General features: G+C 42.9%; 1 protein-coding gene across 1 annotated transcript in view; it reads right to left on the minus strand.

The window, feature by feature from the left end:
* Positions 1–26,134, minus strand: part of LOC144506076 (uncharacterized) — a 186,980-nt gene that overhangs the window by 98,754 nt on the left and 62,092 nt on the right. The window contains exons 2-3 of the mRNA XM_078231893.1: positions 14,482–14,658; positions 5,638–5,715 (exon numbers count right to left, since the gene is read on the minus strand). Coding sequence (XP_078088019.1) covers positions 5,638–5,715; positions 14,482–14,658 — 255 coding nt within the window. The remainder of the gene's footprint in view (positions 1–5,637; positions 5,716–14,481; positions 14,659–26,134) is intronic.

The following is a 26,134-nucleotide window of genomic DNA, read 5'->3' on the forward strand; positions in this document are numbered from 1 at the left end:
ATGGAATTCCTTTCAGGCATGGACATAGAAGGAATATTAATGTTGTCCAGATCTTGCTGCATATGGTCCTGGACTGCTTCAGTTCCTGAGAAGTTGTGAATAATGCTGAACATTGTGAAATCATCAATGAATATCCCCATTTCTACCTTATTAATGGAAGGAAGGCTATTGATGAAGTAGCTGAAGATGGTTGTGCCTAGGGCCCCCTAGGGCCTCCTGCAGCAATGTCCTGGCACTGAGACGATTGTTCTCCAACAATCAGAACTACTCACATGATGATGTAAAGGGAGTCATATGACTAGTAATCTAATTGGAGATCACTATTGGACTGAAGAAGCCTACTGTCTTCTATATCTGTACATAGTTACGTTCCTCAATAGTTAGTTAGTGTCCAGACCATTCCCCTAAACCTTTTAGGCAACAAGATACAATGTCCCTATCTTCAAACTCACTGATTGGGGTCCGTAAAAGTGTGCCCTGGGTTTTTCCGAGGAGGGTGCAATTTTTTTTTCATAGGTAAAAGAAAATATTTCTAACGTCAGCTATCGTGGTGCCAGGATAGGAAAATGGGTAAATATCAATTTAATGGGAATTGGGTCATGGGTGAAGGACGTAGAAATAAATTAACTCAGAGGATATGAGGAAAGGTGGAGAAGAAGTGTCTATTCAGAACCAAAAGAGAAAATGCTGAAAAATCTCCGCAAGTCTACCAACATCTGTGGAGAGAAAATGGAGCCAATGTTTTGAGTCTGGATGACCCTTTAACAGAGCTGAGGAGGGGTGTGGAATCAGCAGAAGCTGTCACCGAGACTGAGAGATAGTCTCAATGTCAATGATAGAGAGAGAGGTCCATGAGTTACTCACATTTAGTTTTAAATATGATAGTGGAGGTGGAAGGGAAGAAGTGATGTATAGCAGTAGAGAAAATGAGCCAGGAAATGGTACTTTTTACTTTTTACTTTGCTCTCTAGTGGGCCACTTTGGCAAAGGAGGTGTAATATTGCTTGATTGGTCTAATCAGAACTGATTATGATTGACTGAGCCAATTGTGCACCAGATGTATTTGAGTTTGTGCTGTTACAACAATTAGAAGGTATCCCAGCAGGATGGTGACAAATTGAGGGGTCTCGCCAGATCAATAATACATTTTGTGGACCCCCACCTGGGGCTGGCCGTAACAGTGCCTTTTTGAAGACTTGAGAATGAAAAGACGGGAGTCATGACTAGGGATGGGAGAGTATTGAGGTTCACTGTGGACAGGATTGTCATAGGTGGAAGTAAGATAGATATTGAGAAAATTGATGGCTGCAGAAGTATCATGGGAAATGCTAGGCTACTAGACTGATGGGAGTTTGAAGGTACAGTAGATGATGAAGGGCAAGTTCTTTCCAGAGCAAATGCAGAAAGGAAAGTTGGGTGGAATTCAATGGGGCCAATGGGAAATGGAATTGTGGCAGGCGGGATGAATTAATCAAGCAGGAGCCAAAATCTAGGCTTCCCAACAGCAGGTTGAGTTTAAGGAATTAGATCCGTGGCATTTCAACAGTGGATCGGGGCTTATGGTGCCCAGTGGCAGGAACCTCTTTTCCCTATGTTTGCATCCCCTCCACTCGGAGTGGTTAGCACTGCAGCCTCACAGCATCAGGCACCCAGGTTTTCTTGGGTCACTGTCTGTGTGGAATTTGTATGTTCTCCCTGTGTCTGTATGGGTTTCCTCCAGGTGCTCTGGTTGCCTCTCATGGTCTAAAGGTGTACAGGTTAGGTGGATTGGCCATGCTAAATTACTCCTTAGTGTCCAAAGATGAGTAGGTTAGGTGGATTAGCCATGGTAAATGCTTGGGGTTACAGATATGGGGGTGGGGGGGAGCCTGGGTAGGATGCCCTTTTGGAGAGTCGGTGCAGATTCAAAGGGATGAATGGCCTCCTTCTACACTGTAGGGTTTCTATGATTCATGACTACTCATCTTCCTTTGTGATAGGTATGAATCCAACCAGTGGAGAGTTTTCCCCAATTCTCATTGACTCCAGCTTTGCCAGGGCTGCTTGGGGCCACATTCAGTCAAATGCTGCCTTGATGTCAAATGCAATCACTCTCACCTCACCCATTGAGTTCAGTTATTTTGCCTATATTTGAATCAAAACTAATAAGTTCAGGAGCAGAGTGGCCATGGTCAAGCCCAAACTGAGCATTGGTAACTAGATTATTGGGAATAAGTGCCATTTAATAGCTCAATTGATGACAATTATCATCATTCTGCTGATGAATGAGAGTAGTCTGATGGGGAGGTAACTGAACAAATTGGATTTGGCCTACTTTTTATAGATAGTGTATCCATGAACAAGTTTCAATTTTGGTGGATAAATGCCAATATAACTGCACTGGAACAGTTTGACTAGAGATGCAGCAAGTTCTGGAGTAAAAGTCTTCAGTCTTCAAAATGGTAGTCCAGTGCATTCACCTGTTTCCTTTCTGTTTCCTATCATGTGACTGAAGTCTGGCATTGTGATAGAGGGCACCGCAGAAGACGGTCCAGATGGATCTACTTGGCATCACTGGCTGAAGATAATGCCAAATATTCAGCCCTGTCTTTTCCACTCAAATCACATACTGGACTCCAGCATCATTAAGGATGAGGATGTTCATTGAGCCTCTGTTTAATTATCCATTCACCACTGGATGCGACAGGGCTGCAGAGTTTTGATCGGATCTAGTGTTTGTGGGATGAATTAGCTCTGTCCATAACTTTTCCACTGTTTAGCACGTATATGTTATAGCCCTGTTCAGTAGCTTCCTCAAATTCACACCTCAGTTTATGTACGCCTGGTGCTGCTGCTGGCATGCCCTTCTATATACTTTACTGAAGTTGGGTTGATACCCTAGCTTGATGGTAATGATAGAGTGGGGGATATGCCAGGCCATGAGGTTACAGATTGTGGTCAAGTACAATTATGCTGCGGATGATGGCCCACAGCGCCTCACGGATGCCCAGTCTTGAGTTGCTAGATCTGTTCAGAATCTGTTCCATTTAGTGCAGTGCTAGTGCCGCACAACATGATAGAGACTTCATCTCTATAAGGGCTGTGTAGCACTCACCTCTAGCAATATTGTAATGGACTGATGCATCTGCAACAGGTAGATAGTGAGAATGAGATCAAGTAAATTTGTCACTCATGTTCATACCCTCACCACCTTCCACAGGCTCAGCCTGGTAGTTTTGTCCTTCAGGACTCAGTAAGCTCAGTCAGTAGTGATGCTACTGAATCACTCTTGATGATAGTCCCCACCTAGACTCTATATTATTCATCATCTGAGGGAGGATAGTGGGTGATAATCAGTACAAAGTTTCCATGCCCTTGTATGATCCAATACCACGAGATTCCATGAGTCCATAGTCAGTAGTGGAAGGCCGCCCTCTCCTGCTTGTATACCTCTGTGCCTGAAGGACAGGGCACACCCAGGGATGGTGATTGAGGAGTCTGGGACACCAGCTGAAAGATAAGATTCTGGAAGCTATTCAGTCAGACTACTGTTTTGCTAGACAGTGAGACAGCTCTCCCAATGTTGGCACATGTCCCTAGATGATAGTTGAAGGAATGCCTAGGCTGGTTGTGGCTTTGTGATATCTTTGTGATGCCTGGATCTATGCTGGGTGGTCCACTTGGCTTTTTCTTCTTGTACTCTTCTGTTGCAATGTTATATGACGTCAAAGCATGCTAAGCCAGTAGAGTGCATTGCTGTGAGTCTCGGGTCATGTATGGAGCAAACTGGATAAAGGGTATTAGTGAATGAGCTGCATTTTCTGACAATTTAGTAGTTTCACCATCACTATTACTGATAATAGCTTTTTGACCCAGATTTATTTCATTACCAGCTGCTGTTGTGGGATTTAAACACATGTCCCCAAATCCGATTGACCAGCAGCCCTTAGAGGAGGAACTTCCACCCAAGATGGAAACATGTGAATGCAAAAGACAAGGCTGAAGTATTTGGCATCATCTTTAGCCAGTGATGCCAAGTAGATGATCCATCTCGACTGCCTTCTGAGATTCCCTGTACCACAGATGCCAGTCTTCAGCCACTTGATAGAAAGTCTCATCTCAAGGTAATTGACATCGCAGAGCATGTTAACTTGCTGCAGGGCCATGGTTCTGGGTGGGAAAGGATGTTACACCTGCTGCTGCTATTGCTCACCAGAGGTAAAATTCCACTCAAACACCTTGCAAATACAAAGGTTACTAATTTAGAGAATATAATCATTGTCTAACAGCTTTCACCTTATTCAAAGGCGCATGGTAGAGACTGACATGACTATGAACACAAAATGTTCAAAGCACACCAAAATAATGGCCCAGAACTTCCAATCTCCAGGGGTCCGTACTCAGGGGATACCCCAAAAGATACACTTCTGGAACCACCAGAGGACCCTAGGCATGGACTGCACAGCAAACATCCAGTAAGTTTAAACTTCCATTGCGCAATTATCCTGCACTGGGAACCATCTGATATGCCCAATTAAATTAGAGACTTCAGATTGTCCCACTCTCTTTGCAGAATAGTCACTCAGGAAAAGTTAGAAGGATCAAAATCACTTCTAACTCCTGGATAACTATGGTACTGACTCACTCACATCCCTGACACCTCACTGGAAGCCTCAACTACCTCACTGGACCTCCTAGCTATGCTCCTGACCTCCTGACTACCCTGCTCACCCTTCAACTACCCTCCCCATTCCTGACTAACCTTGCACCCCCCACACCCAACTACACCCCACACCATGACTAACTCCCAATTACCCACTGACTACTACCCGACCCTCCCAAACCCCACCCCTGAGCCCCCAACCCCAAGATAACCTACCTAACCCGCAACTACCCTCCCAACCACCCAAGCAACCACCCCCCCCGCCCCCCAATCTACCCCCGACTGACCATCTGACATCAGCCAGTTTATCCTACCCTCCTGATCCTTTCCAGCACCCACCTCAATCCAGCCTACCCCCAACAACTCCACCCATCTTATCTTATACATATATTCTCTGTCTGGCTTCTCAGTATGGCTTGGAACATTAAACGTACCTGCTGTACAGCAGCTGGTGATGTAAAAAGAGGGTGTGGCTTCCCCTTCCCCAACACCACTGCCCTGCATGGGAGGAGTCCGGGATCAGGTAGGCTGCACATTTCTCACCAGGCCTGGGTCAGTAGAACGGGCAATAAATGTGCAACTCTTGACCTGGGTAAGTAGAAAGGAACGGAGTGGCAATTGAACTGTGACTGCTGCTCCTCGGAGGTTCTGGCCCAATTAAAAAGCTCTGCCTGAAGTAATATCACAATATTTTGACAAGTTGTGTTCACAAGCAACAAATGAAAATTAATTTCAAAGCACATGAATGTCAAAGCCACCATTTGAAGTCAAACAAACTGGATTCATTGATTGTTGAACCCTATTTGGCTCCGATTTTATATAAATCACAAACAAGCATGATTATGCATTGTGGACATTAGTTGCTTTTGGCATCATCTAGAATATTTTGTGTGTAAGTTTGTTGGAACAAAGAAAGAAAGAAACTATTGAATAAAATCAACAGAGCTTGGAACAAGTTGAATCTTAAATGTAATTAAGAGATAAAATTCTGAAACCTTTGCATTTTTTCTTCAGGGCCGCTTTGCTCTGCTCAGCCACCGGATGAACTGCGATGAGGTATTTGGGGTTGAATTCTGAAAACAAAGAAAAGAAATGAAGGCAAGTAAGCACAAGAGTATCACTGCTGTAGCTAAATGGCAAATTGAATGTGTGGTTTATCAATAATACCAGAAGCCATGGGATTTTTGTTGTGTAGTACTAAAATTGCATCTGAATGTCATAATTGAAATCCCTGTAGAGCTGAATAGCTAAACTGCACCTAATTATGCAGAGTAATTACATGCAATGTATTGGAAGGGAATGTAAATTGGAGACAAATCCATCTTGCAGCTTTATTTGCCTACCTCCAAACAGATGTTATAAGTAGCATTGGAGGAGGCGTTGGAATAGTTCCTATCAACTGTAAGTAATACAGGGTATATGATGGCCATAAAAAAGGTTAAATACATCAAAAAATGTACCTAATATGCAGCCTTCTATTCACTGTTGTGCGAAAACTGCATATAGATGATTTTATGACTATTCCCTCCATTCAATATATTCATTATGCAGTAATATAGATTACATGGCTGCCACACAATTTTAAGCATATGAATTATGGTTTAATGATGCAATTGAGGATCTTGTGTAAAGCTAATACCGAAAGGCATTCATTCCACAATGTAAATAATAATTAAGTCATTGTGCCGCCTTGCGCAAGAACCATGAATTGGTGCTAATATTATTTGCTTGTAAATTCTAACAGGATTTGGCAACTGAAGTTGGATAACTAAATGAATACTACGTTGACTCCGGCACTAGGTTTCATTTGCAGTTTAAGCCATCGGGTCCATTTCTTGGCTCAGTAGCTGATGCAAGTTGTGAAAGAGAATGGCACATTGGAAACTCTCACAAGTGTTTCAGTTGTAAGCTGCATTGTGTGAAGTATGTCTGAAGATAGAAATCTTTCACACTTGCAATATTAACAAGAGCTTCACTTATGTCACGTGAGTCCCTATTGCATGTTCTGCATTTGTTTTACTAAATATCAGGCCTGTTACTGTAATGGTATGAAACCATAAACTAGATGTTGGAAGAATTTAAGTCCTAAAAGTGTGCAAAAAAAGTTAAAGGTTTTTTTATCAAAATACAAAACCCATGACGAATGTTGAAAAAGGTTTTGTATATTTCACTTTTGCAAAAAATGTAAATGCAATGATGTATATATACATTGAGCTTTGTGTTAATCTAATGTAATTCACATTATGAAAGATCTTTTTTTAAACATTTACTAATTTGTTCATAACTTTTCAATCAATGGGTCCAATTTGCATTGATATCTGAAATCATTTAAATATTTGTTCAATTTGCATGATTCAAAAATTACCAGCATTTTGAGAAAAAGAAGATCAAACAGTCGGCATTTTGTCATTTTATAAGGGAGTTAAGAATTGAGCCAATTATTGGTCAAAGATATGGTATAAATGTAAAGTTATATTTCAAATGTTCATGTACTTTAATTCTCAAACAATTAACATAATCTTAAGGAATTGGTTGCTAAGGATTTGCTATTCGTTACAGATTTGCTATAAACATCCTAGGGTGAGCTTAAGCGTTCATAGGATTCTCTATTCGAGCACAGGAAAATTAGAACTTTACAAATTTGACTTATAATGTTTTTACTACTACAACCAAGGAAAATAGCATTATTTCTGTTGGAAATTACATAAAATACTCCATTGAACAACACAGAATGAGCCAGGAAATATGTCTAACAGTTTTATTGAACAAGATCAAAATTAGCTGAGATTTTTTATTTGTCAGAAAATATCATTTTCTCTTTGTAATGGATTGAAAAAGCCCCAATTGCACTCAGAATCTGAACACACTGCATACTCAGCTCATCACCAAATTGAAACCTTAATTATCACAATTATTCCTGCGCCCATATTGACAATTGGGTTTAAAAGCAACTGGATGCATTTTCATTGCTCTTCGTTTGACTAGGTTTTGAGGTTTGATCAAAGTATGTGGAAAAGATTGAAAGGGTGCAGAGGAGATTTACAAGGATGTTGCCTGGGTTGAGTGGCATGCCTTATGAGGATAGGCTGAGGGAGCTCGGTCTTTTCTCCTTGGAGAGACGTAGGATGAGAGGAGACCTAATAGAGGTATATAAGACGTTGAGAGGCATAGATCGGGTGGACTCTCAGAGGCTTTTTCCCAGGGTGGAAATGGCTGCTACAAGAGGACACAGGTTTAAGGTGCTGGACGCTAGGTACAGGGGAAATGTTAGGGGGAAGTTTTTCACACAGAGGGTGGTGGGCGAGTGGAATCAGCTGTCGTCAGTGGTGGTGGAGGCAAACTCAATAGGGTCTTTTAAGAGACTCCTGGATGAGTACATGGGACTTAATAGGATGGAGGGTTATAGGTAGGCCTAAAAGGTAGGGATATGTTCGGCACAACTTGTGGGGCCGAAGGGCCTGTTTTGTGCTGTAGTTTTTCTATGTTTCTATGTATTCAAAAGGAAATCGGGTTGCTATCTGCAAGGTTATGACAATACAGCAGAGGAGTGGGACTTGGTAGAAAGCTCTTTGTTACGATCCCAATTGATGTTATAACTGGAGGGGAAGATTCCAAAATAGAACCCTAGCTCAAAAGACTAACTTTTACTCTTTCTTTATAAAACGTAGAGCAACAGAGTCACAGGACAGCTAATTAGTTTTCACAAAAAAGAAAATGGGGGTGATTCTCCCGGCCCGGGAGACATCAGTGGGGAGCCCTAGCAAGACTCATGATCGGTGTCCAACCAATTGTGATTCTCCCAGGACAACGTTTTTGACATAATCAGCCTCACGCCAGAAATCAGCATGAGGCTAATTACAATATGGAAATTCCAATTTCCATATCATTAGTGATCCCGGGCAGTATTGTCCGGACTTGCTTGTGTCTCCCTCCCCCTCTAGGAGAGGTTGCCACCAGTGGGGATTGAAGTTGGTCCCCATGAATGGGGACCAGGCATGATCACCCTGTTGATGGGGATAGCGACCATTGAGGCCCTCCTGGGAGTCGGGGATGGGGTGGGATGCCCCTTAGGCAGTGCTGACCTGGCACTGCCAGCTTGGCACTCTGGCACTGCCCACCAAGCACCCTGGCACTGCCCATTGGGTACGGGGGTGGGGCTAGAGAGGGGCAGGCTTTACTGGGGCAGGGCCGATCAGTGGTGGTGGAGGGGGGTTCCACTGCACAATCAGCAATGGGATCGGTGGGGGAGGAAGGGAGGAGGGCCTGCACATGGTGGAGTGGGGGATTCAGGGCTGCACATGGGGAGGATTGGGGAAGGCTATGTGGGGTTGGTGATTGGGGCTGGCCGGGGAGGTGGGGGAGTCGGGTAGGCCAGCGATCGGGGGGGATTGCCTGAGAGGAAATCAGAAAGCTGGAGATGGGGGGAGTGTGCATACGCCAAGCTCCCCACTGACAGAGTGTTGGAGATTTAGTAAACTCGGTATGCCCAAAGAATCAACCGGAAAATCTCCCCTTTTCCTGCCCATTGGGCACTTAGGTTTTTTTGGAGAATGAATTTATTAAACATGAAAAATTGGGATTATGATAGAATATTTCTTTAAATTAACAAATTCACACAGAATTTAACATTAACACAGATGGCAAACCATTTCTTAATCTACAAAGGTCTCAGTGTCCCTCTAAACACACAAGATGGCTGTGGTCAAATACACTCTCCACTCCAAACCCTCCAAGTGAATGTCTGTGGTTTTCTCTTCAGAATCACCCCCCCCCCCCCCCGCCCCCCCGATGATTGTCTGATGGGAGTTTCCAAACTCCATTCCCAAACGAACACAGTTTAAAATCTTTTTTCACAATAATACTCTCCATTCGTGGTTTTCTTTACGAAATCCAGCCCAAGTTTTCCAAGTAACTCTTAAACAAAGCTTCTGCTTCACTTTTAACAACAAATCCAGTATCCAGGTTTCTCTACTTCCCCTTTAGAATTTGTCTTGACAGTTGTACAAACTGTTCACAATTGCTTCTACTATCGATTCCCAGACACTAGCAGAATGGCATCAAACTTTTGATTTATGTTTGAAGTCTCTTTCCCACTTTAAATGTGATTACTGCAACTGTCTCTTTAGCCCAGAACACTTTCTTTAATTTTCTCCTTGAATTCTTCTGAACACTACCTTGGTCTCTGTTCTCTTAACTTCAGTCTTCTTCAGACATCCTTCATGTCTAAATTCCCTGGTTATCTGGACTGTATCTAGTTCTTTGGGAAGCCTGCCTCTTTGTAGCTCTCTTGTCTTGTCCAATCTTTTTCTGGCAGAGTTGAGAAATATTCACTACCTGGTGTCTTATCTTCAACTAGAATCAAATTCAGCTAAACTAAGAAGTAAGATCTTTCTACCTTAAGTGGCTCCCAGTTGCTAAACAACCATAGCTACTTCTATCTACTCTTCACAACATAACCCTCTCTAAGCATAATAGAAACACATTTGGAATTGAAACCAACGCCTACAAATACAAACATCTTTGTCCAGCATGAATCTAACCTTCCAAGCACAGAAACATTAAATTAAACCCACTTAAAACCCATTTATTTCTAATGTTTACCAGTACAACATTAGGTCTCTTCAAGCTTCCTTTGATTTCCTAACATCTAGCTAGTACAGACTCAGTGGGCCAAATTACCTCCTTCTGCACTGTAAAGATCCTGTGATTCTGTGACTACTCACTTCAAGCAAATTGCTATCACTGGTGTCATGCTCTCTTTACAATTCATTTGCAGTTATTACCCTTGCTCTGTGAAATGATAGAATTTTCTTTTTACATAATTTGTGTCTACAATGCAGCTATTCTTGTAAGCCCCTTGCAGCAATTAAGTCCTCTCAAAATAATTCCTGGCTTCATACTGGAAGATCAAAACCTTCAGGTGCCAATGATTATCAATCCATATATATACAGATTCCAGACCACAGAAGGGAGATTTTACTTTTCAAATAGTTGCTGCATGAAAGCATCTAACCTTCTCAAAAACTACAGAAACTATCACCCCCATTTTCTCTGCAAAGCAAGCATTTTTACTCATGCACCTCTGCTATTTATTAATCTCATCGCAGAATCATAGAATTGCTATGTCTCAGAAGGAGGCTATTTAGCCCATCTTATCTGCCCTGGCTCTCCAAACTACGGACCTGACATTCGGTATTAATTTTTCACCTCAACACAGTTTTGTTGCTGGAAATGATGAGTGTTGTATATTGATAAAAGCTATGGGTTATTTTGCTTCAGTTGCCATCTACTTTCGTGAAAGAGATTTCTGAGCATTTTTAATCCATCTCCCATCAAAGAAAACTAATACACTGGTTTAGTCATGGTGGCCAACTGTCACGTATTTCAAGAGATTATCCCTTATTTTGAACATTTGTGTCATGTGCTTTAAGGAATGCCTTTTGTCCTGTACTTTTAGGAAAGCCTGTAGGAGACTGAGGCTGGGAGCCCCAGCTGAGTGATTTGAATGGACTGTAAGCCTATGAGTTGGCCAGGAGAGAGTATCCAGTGCACCTTGTTCACAACTCTGGTAAAGGTATAAATCAAGATTTTGTTTCAATGCCCTGAGTGTCCTTCATGTTTTCCATCGGTGCAGGCCTCATCAGTGCCTTATAATAGACAGCAGAGGCAGTAAACTTTATTACAGAAGTTGTGAGGCAACATTGAGGTTATGGCATTGCCTCCTCAGAAATGTGTGTGATAGTGACGGCACCCTTTCAATGAGACCAAAGAAGTGCCTAGGCAGCTCGGCTGAAGGAGCATTGAATCAAGGCCACCATGATGACTTTGCCTCCCTGAGGGTTTCTCAATTCTGCCTCAAAGTTTCCACCCTGTGCCTGCCCGTTCTCCTCATCAGATCCATCAGTACAGTCTTCCTCTGAGGCCTGTGGAGGTGCCTCAATATCCACATCTTCCAGTGGGTCCCCCACGCTCCCGCCTTGACACATTGTCCAGAGTGCAGCAGACAATGACAAGCAACACATGTTCTGGAGGATATTGTAGTGCACCCTCTGATCAGTCCAGGCAGAGGGACATCATCAAGACTCCGATTATATGTCTGCTGCCTCTGTCCTAGGGTGAAGAAGTGGCATCATGAACCACCTTTTCAAAGGATAACTTTTGTTACCCAGCAGCCAACTATCCAGCCAATCTGGAGCCACAAGCAGCCTTGACACCTGGGAATTTCACAGTATGTATGCATCGTGAGAGCTGCCAGGGTACCTTGCACAGACTTGAAGAATCTGAGACCTGTGGCTGAATACACATTCATGGAGTGGTAACTCTTTCTATTCACAAAAGTATCCAGCTGACCTGCTAATGCCTTGATGGCCATGTGCGTGCAACCTATCACACCCTGGATGTAGAGGAACCCAGCAATATTTGCGAAGTCTCTGGCTTATTCACCCTGACAGGCTTTATCTGTTCGTAATGGATGAATGTGAGAACCCATCTGAACAAAGCTTGATGCGACTGTGGACAGCTGATTGGGATGCTCCAAACAGATCTCCCACTAACTGCGGGAAAGATCCAGATGCAAAAAAATGAAGGATGCCTCTGACCTTTAGAGCCACTGGCATTGGGTGCCCACCCACAGATGGAGATGATCTCTGGCCCAATCATCTGGGATAATGACATCATGGTGTCCATGGAGAGGCAAAGCATCCTGCAGCACTGGATCTCAGACACATTGAGGTAGCTGGATCTCTGCCCATACCCTCTGCCAACAGGATAGTGGTGTCTTCTGTGGTTCCTTCCACCTTGCACTACCTGCTGGCCTTCACACTGTGCCTACAATTTCCACCCACAAGTCTCTCCCTGTGACACAGCCTCCTCAGAAAATGATAGCTCCTCGAGCTGAAAATTCATGGTTTTGGGTCTTCAATGTTGAATGCCTAATTTGAAAATATCCACCTGCGAAATGAAGATTAAATGAACATGTGTGGACCTTATAAATGGATAATCCAGCATTTCATCATCTTGGACGAATTCTTGACTCAGTGGTGTTTGTAAAACAAAGTGAAGAGCACTTCCCTGAACATCTGTTTTAGGGAAACTTTGGCCCAGAATCTGTTGTCAACAAAACAGCAGGGCTAACATCTCTGACCACTATTTATATACAAATGTTACAACAAGTTCAGGAAAAGGCAGATGTGGAAATTAAAAGCTGCTGTTTGAGTTCCGAGCTCTGCTGTTAGCTTTGCAGAAATAATCCAAAATTGCACAGAGTGTTGGATCAGGCAAAAGATTTGTGTGAAATTCACCAGCATCACAGCCGCCTTTTCTCGCATGACTCAACAGCAATGTGTGCAATTTCAGAGCGCTGGTGAGGATCACACAGCTAGATGGAGGGTTGGGCCCTAAACATGCCAGCAATGCCAGGACTCTGAGATTGGGGTGCCATTTTTAAAGAGCGGCTAAACTCAAACCCCCTCCCACCGCACCCCCCCCCCCCCCCCCCACCCCCGTGCCCCACGGACATTGGTAGCTCCCACCACAGACATTAGGACCCTCCACACACAGGTATTGGTCAACTCCCGTCACAGACATTGGGACACTCCCTCCCACGGACATCGGGCATCCCCCCACAGATATCAGGGCCCCCTCCTCCCTCCGGCAAATAATGCAATCACTCACCATACGCAGAAGGAGACTCTCCCCAATGGAAGGAGGCAAACTCCTGCCGGTGCCTCCACCAGTTGGGGTGGGGGTGGGGGGGGGGGGGGGGGGGTGGCTGGTGGAAGATATGTCATGGTTCAATGTTACAGCGTCAAGCCCAATATTTATATGTCAATATATTAAAATATATGGATATCAGGTCAATGCTCTTTCTGGGCATGAACTTGATTACATCACCGGCAAGGGGTGGGGAGATCTCACCGCTGCAAATCCCATTTTTGGCCGGTGGCGAGATTTCGCAGCCTTACAGAACTTGTACCCGCGATCAACCGGGCTGCACGATTTAGCCCTGTATCTTCCTGTCTGGCTCACCATTAGGACATACTGAACAGCATGATGTTGCTGACTTGCACTGCTGATACAAACTAAACTTGTCACATAAGTTTAGAGTCTGTCTCGCGTGACGTATGAAAATGGTTTTTGGAGCCCGTTGAGGTCTGTAGTTAAGCCTGAATTAGCCTCTAGTGATTCTTTTAACCATGTGCTAAATGTTAATTATAGCCAAGAAATCACACTGGCACTGAAAGTGAACTAATACCAACATGGAAACCCATTCCTTCAAGCTTTAATTGTTATTGGATACATTAAAAATGGAGATTTAAAATTGAAACTTTTGTTTTATTTTTCTGTTCTGTCTCTCTTAATCTACTTTTTCTTTCCCTGTCCTTATTTCTCTTGTTGTGTCTGATTTGGTACATATGCAGCATTTGTTTCATAAAGAACACATCAAATAGAAGAAAAACTGGCATTAAGCACCAAGGGGAGTTTCCTTAGCAGAGAATAATTTGATTATCATGGCAACTAAAGAATCTGAATCCAAGTTCAAAACTCAACATATTTTTATTTTATGCAGATTTGCATCAGCTAAAACACAAAGGAAACAGAAATCGTTAGTCACTTTCTTTATGAGTTTCCCACCAAACAATTTGATCCTCATCAATCAAGTGACAAACCCAAGTAATGTTTTAACATATTGTCCGAATGATGCCAAGAGGAAAGGAAATGTGATGGTATAATGGGAGAGGTGATGAGCACATTTCTTTTGCAAAATGTCATTCTACTGCTACACGTATGGTTTTAATTTTCGATGCTTTAAGTGAAAACATATGACTTGGAGTTCTTACCAACATCAACCTCAAGTGGATCACCATTGTCAGGCAATGTGATGTTCTGCTTGGAGAATCGACCGCCGTATCCAAGAATGTGACCTTGAAGCTTGATCGCAGGGCCGGGGCTAAGATACTGCAGTACAATGCTGTCATCCTTAGCAGTAATCCGCACCTTTAAGCTTTGCCTTTTAACTGGGGAATAGATCAGAAAGAAAACAAGGAATATTAGTTGAATCCTAAAAAAAAAGGATAACTAACCCACTGAGCCAGGAGAACAGAGAGATGAATGCAAGCAAGAGTACCCATCACCTTAAAGAAAATAAACCAGATATAAATGATCACAAATATCTAGTTAATCAAGGGAAATATTTAAGCTAATGTTTCCTGAAGCCTGCAGCAATCAACATAGGTAGCACAGTGCCCTAGTCTTCTGAAAACTGCAGTAGCTTTAAATTAGTTCTGATTGCGTGATAAAAAGTCTAGAAGGACTCTTTAAACCCAGTCAGCATTATGCCGGAATCATACCCGTGTGCTGCCAAACTCATGTGATACTAGGATAAACGCAAAATACTGCGGATGCTGGAATCTGAAACAAAAACAGAAAAATGCTGGAAAATCTCAGCAGGTCTGACAGCATCTGCGGGGAGAGAATAGAGCCAATGTTTTGAGTCTAGATGACCCTTCGTCAGAACTACTAGATTGCCTTTTGAGGACTTGCACTTTTCCTCTCTAGAGTTAGGAAGAGATCTAAACTTAGAATTAACACAATCATTGCACAACTGTGAAACCGATCAGGGAAGTCGAAGGATTATTCCAATTCCAATTCCAATTCTCGTCCTGCACCTTTCCCTCTATGCACCGAGTATATATGTATATAGTTTCTCCTGGAAGATTTTGACAATTCTATTTTTCGTAGGATTTGTTGTTGACCTGTAACATATATGGATTTTTTAATGGTTTAGTTTGAATTTCTGTTAGTGAGACAATGGGCAGTCAAGACTGTTGGGCTGCTTTGCTGCTGTTGTTGTGAGAAATTACATTTAATTGTTTTATGATTTAAGTTGCCCCAGAGTCATATTCAGTAGCTCTGTTTGAAGAAATGGCTAAAAGTAGTTTGTTCTTAGAATGATACCTTGGCCAGAATTCACCGGCCATTCATGCCCCATCACCGCCGCAAATGAGGACAGAGAATTTGGCAGCCAGCCACATCTCCGTTCACTGCAGTGGAACCAGAGAATCCCACCAGCATGAATGGCCAGAGAACTTTGGCCGTTATGTTTAACAAACCATGCATTGCCTTGATCAATCTGTATCAGAAGGAAACTTTATTTTCTGATATTATGATAAGAAGTGTTTTTAGCATTTGTTCTGCATGGTTTTAGTATTTGTGGAAATGGGTTAAAACATGTTGACAAGACAAATGTGATATTGTTTGTGGGAAAGACTCTTAGTACTGTAGAGGATCAGAAGGACCTTGGGGTCCGGGTCCATAGGACTCTAAAATCGGCCCCGCAGGTGGAGGAGGTGGTTAAGAAGGCGTATGGTGTGCTGGCCTTTATCAATCGAGGGATTGAGTTTAGGAGTCCGGGGATAATGATGCAGCTATATAAGACCCTCGTCAGACCCCACTTGGAGTACTGTGCTCAGTTCTGGGCGCCTCATTACAGGAAGGATGTGGAAAAGATTGAAAGGGTGCAGAGGAGATTTACAAGGATGTTGCCTGGATTGAGTGGCATGCCTTATGAGGATAGGCTGAGGGAGCTCGGTCTTTTCTCCTTGGAGAGACGTAGGATGAGAGGAGACCTAATAGAGGTATATAAGATGTTGAGAGGCATAGATCGGGTGGACTCTCAGAGGCTTTTTCCCAGGATGGAAATGGCTGCTACGAGAGGACACAGGTTTAAGGTGCTGGGGGGTAGGTACAGGGGAAATGTTAGGGGGAAGTTTTTCACACAGAGGGTGGTGGGCGAGTGGAATCGGCTGCCGTCAGTGGTGGTGGAGGCAAACTCAATAGGGTCTTTAAAGAGACTCCTGGATGAGTACATGGGACTTAATAGGATGGAGGGTTATAGGTAGGCCTAAAAGGTAGGGATATGTTCGGCACAACTTGTGGGGCTGAAGGGCCTGTTTTGTGCTGTAGGTTTTCTACGTTTCTATGTTTCTATTTACATTTACAGGAATTGTAACATTTGTCTACAATGTCAATCCTGGGGGGGCCCAATAAAGCAAGGGATGAACATTGTCCTTAGTCAATATGGTTCTGGTTACAGAGGTGGGGTGACATGAGATGACCTGCATCCTAAGGCCTAGAAAAAGGTGAATTTGTTTATTTCCAAATAAAGCATCCCAGCATAATGAGAAGTGGGGATCAAAGTTGGAAAATTGTAATCTTTGTTTGCAGTGTTAACATGGGTTCTGGGATATCAACATCACTTCAAAGGCAGAGAAAGTAAGGACAATGTCCATGTTGACAACACTTAAGGACTCCTAGGAACGTGAGGGAAGAGGAACTTCCATGTTGTCTTCACTGTTTTATGTTAAGTATTATGTAAAATCTTGCTTAATAAATTCTGTTTGATTCATAAATGCCATTCATTTATAACTTGTTAGGTCAAGCACAACTGTGGACCCTAATGTTAGAAATTAAGAATTCAGAACTTGAGAAATTTTAATGGGAAGTGTTTTATACCTCAAAACCCTAAAATCTTAAACTTCTGTCATTGACACTACTCAACTATTTTAATCACTTGAGAGAAAGTGCTACAAATATTTTCCTTTGTTCGAAGGTAATTGCGCAAAATCTCTGCCCCAAGTCAGGTCTGGCCCACAGTGTGGGTAATAGAGTGACCTCTACCATGGTTACGGCAAGGCAACAAGGCCCAAACCCACCCCAGTGGGAACAGGGATCAAACACCATGCCATTGGAACCTGTCTGAGCATTCTGGTCATCCAGCCAACTGACTCAACTGACAACCTCAAGGAGTCCATGTTGCTGTGGCAACATTCACACTTACATGGACAGGTTTGCAGGGTGATGCTGCCCACAAGACCTCCTCTTTCTCTGCACTCTGATGACTAAAGCCAAACAAACATTAAGAGACAGCTTTGCTGAATGCCTCCATTCTGGCCAGCAATCTGATCTTGATCTCATTCTGACTCTCCTCTTTAACTCCTTTTCTATTTCCAGTTACAGTCAGCCTGCTCTATCCTTTGGTCCAATCTGGCCTGGTGCATGCACTAGGAACTGTGCTCATCTTCCTCTTTGACACTGTACAGTCTTTTGGTTCAGACAATGAACTTGGCATCTTCCAACCTTAGCTGTATCAGCCATTTCATTTTCAGCAAGAGGTATTGGGTGCAGTAGATGAAGTGGGTCTGTCTGTCTCCTCTGAAGGTAAGAGAAAAGACCAGGTTGTCATTTGTGGTGTAGATCCTTTGTTCAAACAGGGTTTTAGTGTGGAAGGTTGAGTGGTGAGGCCATGACCTGGATAATAATAACGTTCTTCTCTTTACAGGACTGGCACGTATACTCCAGTAATTTTCTATTTTCACAGGTAGATAGTTATAGATCTCATGCTTACTAAGGTTATCTCCTCTTCTTCAAATGTACCTATTGGGAGAATTTTAACCAGTTAGTGCGTGCAGGTGGTTATCAGAAAGCTGATAGAACCCATTGGCTTTCACATTTAATTCATACACATTTGTGGGCACCCGAGGGACAGGTGTGGTCTGCGATCAACATATGCTAAAAGGCAATGACAGAGCCTTTATCTGTTGATTCCAGCTTTAGCTGTCAGTGCATGGATTTCTCAAGCTGTCTGAAACTCGCTGGTTTGAGCAAGTCAATTAACAGGAATTAATGGAGCTGAGCAATTGATAGGCAAGCAAGCTTTTGAAAAGTGAGATCTGACAACTGCTTCTTTGCCTAAGTTGAAGGTTTTTATTGCCAGGACTTGTTCTGAGAGTGTTTTCACTGCTTTGGAGGTGGTATCTGCTATCTTAGACTTTTTTGTCTTTCATCTGCACCTCCAACTTGTCAGCTTCAGAGCAGCATGGTGCAGCTTATGTAGGAGGAAGACCTCCTCCCAGTGGAGCAGGTGGGCATGCTTTACCAGAGGCTGCCAGGGACCCCATAACCCTGAATTTCTTTGCCTCTGCTCCTTTCAGGAAGTTACCACCTGCAGGGTTTCCCAATCTGCTGCCCTGCAGGTGCATCTCCCAAGTGACTGATATCATGATTTCCAACACCACCACTTATGTCCACTTTACTAATTATTTGCTACTGATCAGACCAGTCAGAATGAGAGGGACCTTGGATCTGCCACTTTGATTGCATTCCTACAGACAATCTTTGATTGCACATTTGACAATCAAGGCACCTCAGCCCAGCCAGCAATCTCTGTCAGTCGATAGGGATTCCACTGCATTCATGCTCAGCTGGCAAGTAACCATGGAAAGATTATCATGTATGTCTATGCACTCTCTTGCTGCTCATCTCCTCAAACACTTCCAGCCTCACTTGTTTCATTTTAGAGGCACATCTCTTCTTCTCAGCAGCATCTCCATGGATCCTTATAGCATGGATCATGATTTCCAGGGATACCTCAGGGAATGGGTGTAGAAGCAGCCTTCCCTCATTAAGTCTCTATCACTTGAGTTTCTGTCTCTCACTTGCCAGCTGCAGATTTTACCCCTTACTGGGTTCACATTAAATAGAGGCTTTAACAGTCAAGAGCAGGTCATGGTGATGCTCATCTTGATTTGTCAGGAAAGCCAGAAGTGGGATGCTATTGCTATTGCTCAGTTAAAGGGCCATGGAAAAACCCATTCATTATCTTTCAGGTTACTGATCTGTTGGCCTCACCCCCATTACAAGCCCCCACCACAGGTTGACATGTTTAAAAATCAGCCCATTGTTTGCCTTTTTAAAATTCATTCAAGGGATGTGGGTTTCACTGGCTGGGCCAGTGTAGGTACACTCACAGTGTTGTTATGGAGGGAGTTCCAGGATTTTGACCCAGCAACGTTGCAGGAAGAGCAATATATTTCCAAGTCAGGATTATGAATGGCTTGGAGATTTGGAGGGGAGCTTCCTGGCTGTTCGTGTTCCCATGCATCTGCTGCTGTTGTCATTCTAGATAGTAGTGGTCGTGATTATGGAAGGTATTGTCTATGGAGCCGAGGTGCGTTCCTGCAATATATCTTGTTGCTGCCACTGTGTTTTGGTGATGGAGGGAGTGAATGTTTGCAGAAGGGATACCAATGAAGGAAATTGCTTTGTCCTGGGTGGTGCTAAGCTTCTTGAGTGTTGTTGGAGCTGTACTCACCCAGGTAAGGGGAGTGTATTCCATTATACTCCAGACTTGTGCCTTGTAGATTGTGGACAGGCTTTGGGGAGTCAAGAGGTGAATGGCTTACCACAGGATTTCTAGCCTCTGGTGGTCTGCTCTTGTAGCCACAATATTTATATAATTAGCACAGTTGAGTTTCTGGTCAATGGCAACTCCCCAAGATGCTGAAAGTTGTAATGCCATTGAATGGCATGAGGCGATTGGAGATGATCATTGCCTAGCGCTGGTGTGGAACAAATATCATTCAGGTTTTGTTGCATTTGGACAGCATCTGAGAATTTGATTTTTGATTTGATTTGATTTATTATTGTCACATGTATTAACATACAGTGAAAAGTGTTGTTTCTTGCGCGCTATACAGACAAAACATACCATTCATAGAGAAGGAAACATAAGAAAATAAGAACTAGGAGTAGGAGTAGGCCATCTGGCCCCTCGAGCCTACTCCACCATTCAATAAGATCATGGCTGATCTTTTTGTGGACTCAGCTCCACTTACCCGCCCGCTCACCATAATCCTTAATTCCTCTACTGTTCAAAAATTTATCTATCCTTGCCTTAAAAACATTCAATGAGGTAGCCTCAACTGCTTCACTGGGCAGGGAATTTCACAGATTCACAAGCCTTTGTGTGAAGAAGTTCCTCCTCAACTCAGTCCCAAATCTACTTCCCCTTATTTTGAGGCTATGCCCCCTAGTTCTAGTTTCACCCGCCAGTGGAAATGACTTCCCTGCTTCTTTCTTATCTATTCCCTTCATAATCTTACATGTTTCTATAAGATCTCCTCTCATTCTTCTGAATTCCAATGAGTATACCCCTGTCTGCTCAGTCTCTCCTCATAAGCCAACCCTCTCAACTCCAGAATGAACCTAGTGAATCTCCTCTGCACCCCCTCCAGTGTCAGTATATCCTTTCTCAAGTAAGGAGACCAAAACTGCACACAGTACTCCAGGTGTGGCCTCACCAGCACCTTATACAGCTGCAACATAACCTCGCTGTTTTTAAACTCCATCCTTCTAGCAATGAGTCCTTGTGCATGAATCACAAAACCTCAGTTTGCAGGTGCAGCAGGTGATCAAGAAGGCAAATGGATTGTCGGCCTTTATCGCGAAGGGGATGGAGTATAAAAGCAGGGAGGTCTTGCTGCAAGTGTACAAGGTACTGGTGAGGCCGCAACTAGAGTACTGTGTGCAATTTTGGTCCCCTTATTTGCGAAAGGATATATTGGCCTTGGAGGGAGTACAGAGAAGGTTCACCAAGTTGATACCGGAGATGAGGGGGTTAGTTTATGAGGAGAGATTGAGTAGATTGGGCCTGTACTCATTGGAGTTTAGAAGGCTGAGGGGAGATCTTATAGAGACATATAAGATAATGAAGGGGCTAGACAGGGTAGAGGCAGAGAGATTCTTTCCACTTAGAAAGGAAACAAGAACTAGAGGACACAGCCTCAAATAAGGGGGAGTCAGTTTAGAACAGAGTTGAGGAGGAACTTCTTCTCTCAGAGGGCAGTGAATCTCTGGAATTCTCTGCCCATTAAAGCAGTGGAGGCTACCTCGTTAAATATGTTTAAGTCACAGGTAGATAGATGTCTGATCAATAAGGGAATTAAGGGTTATGGGGAGCGGGCGGGTAAGTGGAACTAAACCACTATCAGATCAGCCATGATCTTATTGAATGGCGGGGCAGGCTCGGGGGGCTAGATGGCCTACTCCTGCTCCTATTTCTCATGTTCTTATGTTCTTATGAAGGACAAAATTCCATTTGCCTTCTTAATTACCTGCTGCACCAACATTTTGTGATTCATGCACAAGGACACCCAGGTCCCTCTGCACAGCAGTATGCTGCAATTTTTTTACCATTTAAATAATAGTCCATTTTGCTGTTATTCCTACCAAAATGGATGAAACGAGAGAGTGCAGAATGTAGTGCTACAGTCATACCTAGGGTGTAGAGAAAGATCAACTTAATGCAAGGTAAGTCCATTCAAAAGTCTGATGGCAGCAGGGAAGAAGCTGTTCTTGAGTCGGTTGCTACGTGACCTCAGACTTTTGTATCTTTTTCCCGAAGGAAGAAGGTGGAAGAGAGAATGTCCGGGGTGCGTGGGATCCTTAATTATGCTGGTTGCTTTGCTGAGGCATCGGGAAGTGTAGACAGAGTCAATGGATGGGAGGCTGGTTTGCGTGATGGATGGGCTACATTCACGACCTTTTGTAGTTCCTTGCGGTCTTGGGCAGAGCAGGAGCCATACCAAGCTGTGAGGCAACCAGAAAGAATGCTTTCTATGGTGCATCTGTAAAAGTTGGTGAGAGTTGTAGCTGACATGCCAAATTTCCTTAGTCTTCTGAGAAAGTAGAGGCATCGGTGGGCTTTCTTAACTGTAGTGTCAGCATTGGGGGACCAGGACAGCTTGTTGGTGATCTGGACACCTAAAACATGAAGCTCTCGACCCTTTCTACTTCGTCCCCATTGATGTAGACAGGGGCATGTTCGCTTCCTGAAGTTGACGACAATCTCCTTCGTTTTGTTGACATTGAGGGAGAGATTATTGTTGCCATTCCAGTTCACCAAATTCTCTATCTCATTCCTGTACTCTGTCTCGAGGAGTTGCAAATGGTACTGAACATAGTGCAATCATCAGCAAACATCCCCACTTCTGACCTTATTATGGAAGGAAGGTCATTGATGAAGCAGCTGAAGATGGTTGGGCCTGGGTTCACTCCAGATACATTTACTTTCCCTTCATTGCTGAACTAAAATTAATGGCTATGCCATCTAACAGTTTTCTATTGAGTAGGTTATCCAACAGATCCATGCCGATGTTTCTGCCTACATCAGTCTCCTTCCATTCTACTTCATCTATAAACCCATCAGTATATTCCTTTCTCCTTCATCTGCTTCTCTAACTTTCCCGATAAATGCTTAATTCTGAAAGAATAAGATATACTTTTTCGCCCTAGAAAAAGCAAACCTAAAATCTTGCAAGGTTTTGTTTCCATCGTAATTGTAAAATTAGGAGTGTTGTGGAAACTAATTTTTCTCTCCTATAGACTCTCTAAACTTGCAGATGTCCCAAGGGTTTTACAGTGCTTTGGAAAATGATGGATGCTAGTTACTTAAAAATGTATTAAGAAAACAAAGTTGCTCAAGAGTTGCACCATTTTGAAACCTTGTTGTCTCTGGAATATTTACTTAGTTCAACAACTTCAATGCTCATAAGGGATGTACTTTGCTATTGATGTCAGTGTTAAGGTATGTGCAATCATTCTGTACAACAGATTTCAGTTTCCAAAGCCTTCCTAATCAAATAAAGTTATTGACAACCTCTAAAAATCAATTTAACAATACTATTTTACTGGTAAGAGGAGTGAAAGTAAAATATATTCTTTTCTAATGTAATTCAGTTCTAACCACTAAACTATAACTCACCAACATTCATTTATTAGAACCATAGAACATTACAGCACAGAAACAGGCCTTTTGGCCCTTCTTGGCTGTGCCGAACCATTTTTCTGCCTAGTCCCGCTGACCTGCACCTGGACCATATCCCTCCACACCCCTCTCATCCATGTACCTGTCCAAGTTTTTCTTAAATGTTAAAAGTGAGCCCGCATTCACCACTTCATCTGGCAGCTCATTCCACACTCCCACCACTCTCTGTGTGAAGAAGCCCCCCCTAATATTCCCTTTAAACTTTTCCCCCTTCACCCTTAACCCATATCCTCTAGTTTTTTTCTCCCCTACCTCAGTGGAAAAACCTGCTTGCATTCACTCTATCTATACCCATCATAATTTTATACACCTCTATCGAATCTCCCCTCATTCTTCTACGTTCCAGGGAATAAAGTCCTAACCTATTCAACCTTTCTCTGTAACTCAGTTTCTCAAGTCCCGGCAACATCCTTGTAAACCTTCTCTGCACTCTTTCAACCTTATTAATATCCTTCCTGCAATTAGGTGACCAAAGCTGCACACAATACTCTAAATTCGGCCTCACCAATGTCTTATACAACCTCACCATAACATTCCAACTCTTATACTCAATACTTTGATTTATAAAGGCCAATGTACCAAAACCACTCTTTACGACCCTATCTACCTGTGACGCCACTTTTAGGGAATTATGTATCTGTATTCCCAGATCCCTCTGTTCTACTGCACTCTTCAGTGTCCTACCATTTACCTTGTATGTTCTACCTTGGTTTGTCCTTCCAAAGTGCAATACCTCACACTTGTCTGCATTAAACTCCACCTGCCATTTTTCAGCCCATTTTTCTAGTGGTCCAAATCCCTCTGCAAGCTTTGAAAACCTTCCTCACTGTCCACTACACCTCCAATCTTTGTATCATCAGCAAATTTGCTGATCCAATTTACCACATTATCATCCAGATCATTGATATAGATGACAAACAACAATGGACCCAGCACTGATCCCTGTGGCACACCACTAGTCACAGGCCTCCACTCAGAGAAGCAATCCTCCACTACCACTCTCTGGCTTCTTCCATTGAGCCAATGTCTAATCCAATTTACTACCTCTCCATGTATCCCTCGTGACTGAACCTTCATAACTAACCTCCCATGCGGGACCTTGTCAAAGGCCTTACTGAAGTCCATGTAGACAACACCCACTGCCTTCCCTTCATCCACTTTCCTGGTAACCTCCTCGAAAAACTCTAATAGATTGGTTAAACATGACCTACCACGCACAAAGCCATGTTGACTCTCCCTAATAAGTCCCAGTCTATCCAAATATTTGTAGATCCTATCTCTTAGTACTCCTTCCAATAATTTACCTACTACTGATGTCAAACTTACCGGCCTATAATTTCCCGCATTACCTTTTGAGCCTTTTTTAAACAACGGAACAACATGAGCTATCCTCCAATCATCCGGCACCTCACCCGTGGATACCGACATTTTAAATATATCTGCCAGGGCCCCTGCAATTTCAACACTAGTCTCCTTCAAGGTCCAAGGGAATACCCTGTCCGGTCCTGGGGATTTATCTACTCTGATTTGCCTCAAGACAGCAAGCACCTCCTCCCCTTTAATCTGTATAGGTTCCATGACCTCCCTACTTGTTTGCCTTATTTCTATAGACTCCATGCCAGTTTCCTTAGTAAATACGGATGCAAAAAACCCATTTAATATCTCCCCCATTTCTTTTGGTTCCATACATAGCTGACCACTCTGATCTTCAAGAGGACCAATTTTATCCCTTACTATCCTTTTGCTCTTAATATACCTGTAGAAGCTCTTAGGATTATCCTTCACCTTGTCTGCCAAAGCAACCTCATGTCTTCTTTTAGCCCTCCTGATTTCTTTCTTAAGTAGTTTCTTGCACTTTTTATACTCCTCAAGCATCTTATTTGCTCCCTGTTGCCTATACATGTCATACATCTCTCTCTTCTTCTTTATCAGAGTTCCAATATCCCTCGAGAACCAAGGTTCCTTATTCTTATTCACTTTGCCTTTAATCCTGACAGGAACATACAAACTCTACATTCTCAAAATTTCTCCTTTGAAGGCCTCCCACTTACCAATCACATCCTTGTCAGAGAATAGCCTGTCCCAATCCACGCTTTTTAGATCCTTTCTCATTTCTTCAAATTTGGCCTTTTTCCAGTTTAGAACCTCAACCCAACGACCAGATCTATCTTTATCCATGATCAAGTTGAAACTAATGGCGTTATGATCACTTGAACCAAAGTGTTCCCCTACACACACTTCCGTCACTTGACCTAACTCGTTTCCTAATAGGAGATCTAATATTGCATCCTCTCTAGTTGGTACCTCTATATATAGATTTAGAAAATTTTCCTGAACACATTTTACAAACTCTAACCTGTCTAGACCTTTAACAGTATGGGAGTCCCAATCTATATGTGGAAAATTACTGTGACTTCTTGTATATTAACATTGCCAACACTGTAGATTCATGTAGTCAATGGCTGGCAATCAGCCAGTAAACACCCTCCTGGTCTCAGATAGTTGTTGAAGGGACATTGTAATCAATCACAGACATCCCAGTAGCACAGGCAACTGGAATGTTTTCAAATCTGCATTTTAAGGGTCATATAGTTTTATAGGGTCCTTGGCCCAACATAACAAAGTAGTTACAGACTTCATAAAAATCACAAGTCAAGCACTGAGTTTTATCATTATGATCACAATTTGTTAAAGTTAAATGATCATTATGAGCTTTAATGGTCTCTCCGATTTGCATCAATAGTTTCACTAATGCCAGTAACAAGCTTATTATTACTGATAAAGAATAGTCAATGACTTGTGCAATTCCATTATATTTAGATTAAAGG

The sequence above is a fragment of the Mustelus asterias genome, chromosome 17, assembly GCF_964213995.1.
Source record: "Mustelus asterias chromosome 17, sMusAst1.hap1.1, whole genome shotgun sequence".
Taxonomy (NCBI): domain Eukaryota; kingdom Metazoa; phylum Chordata; class Chondrichthyes; order Carcharhiniformes; family Triakidae; genus Mustelus; species Mustelus asterias.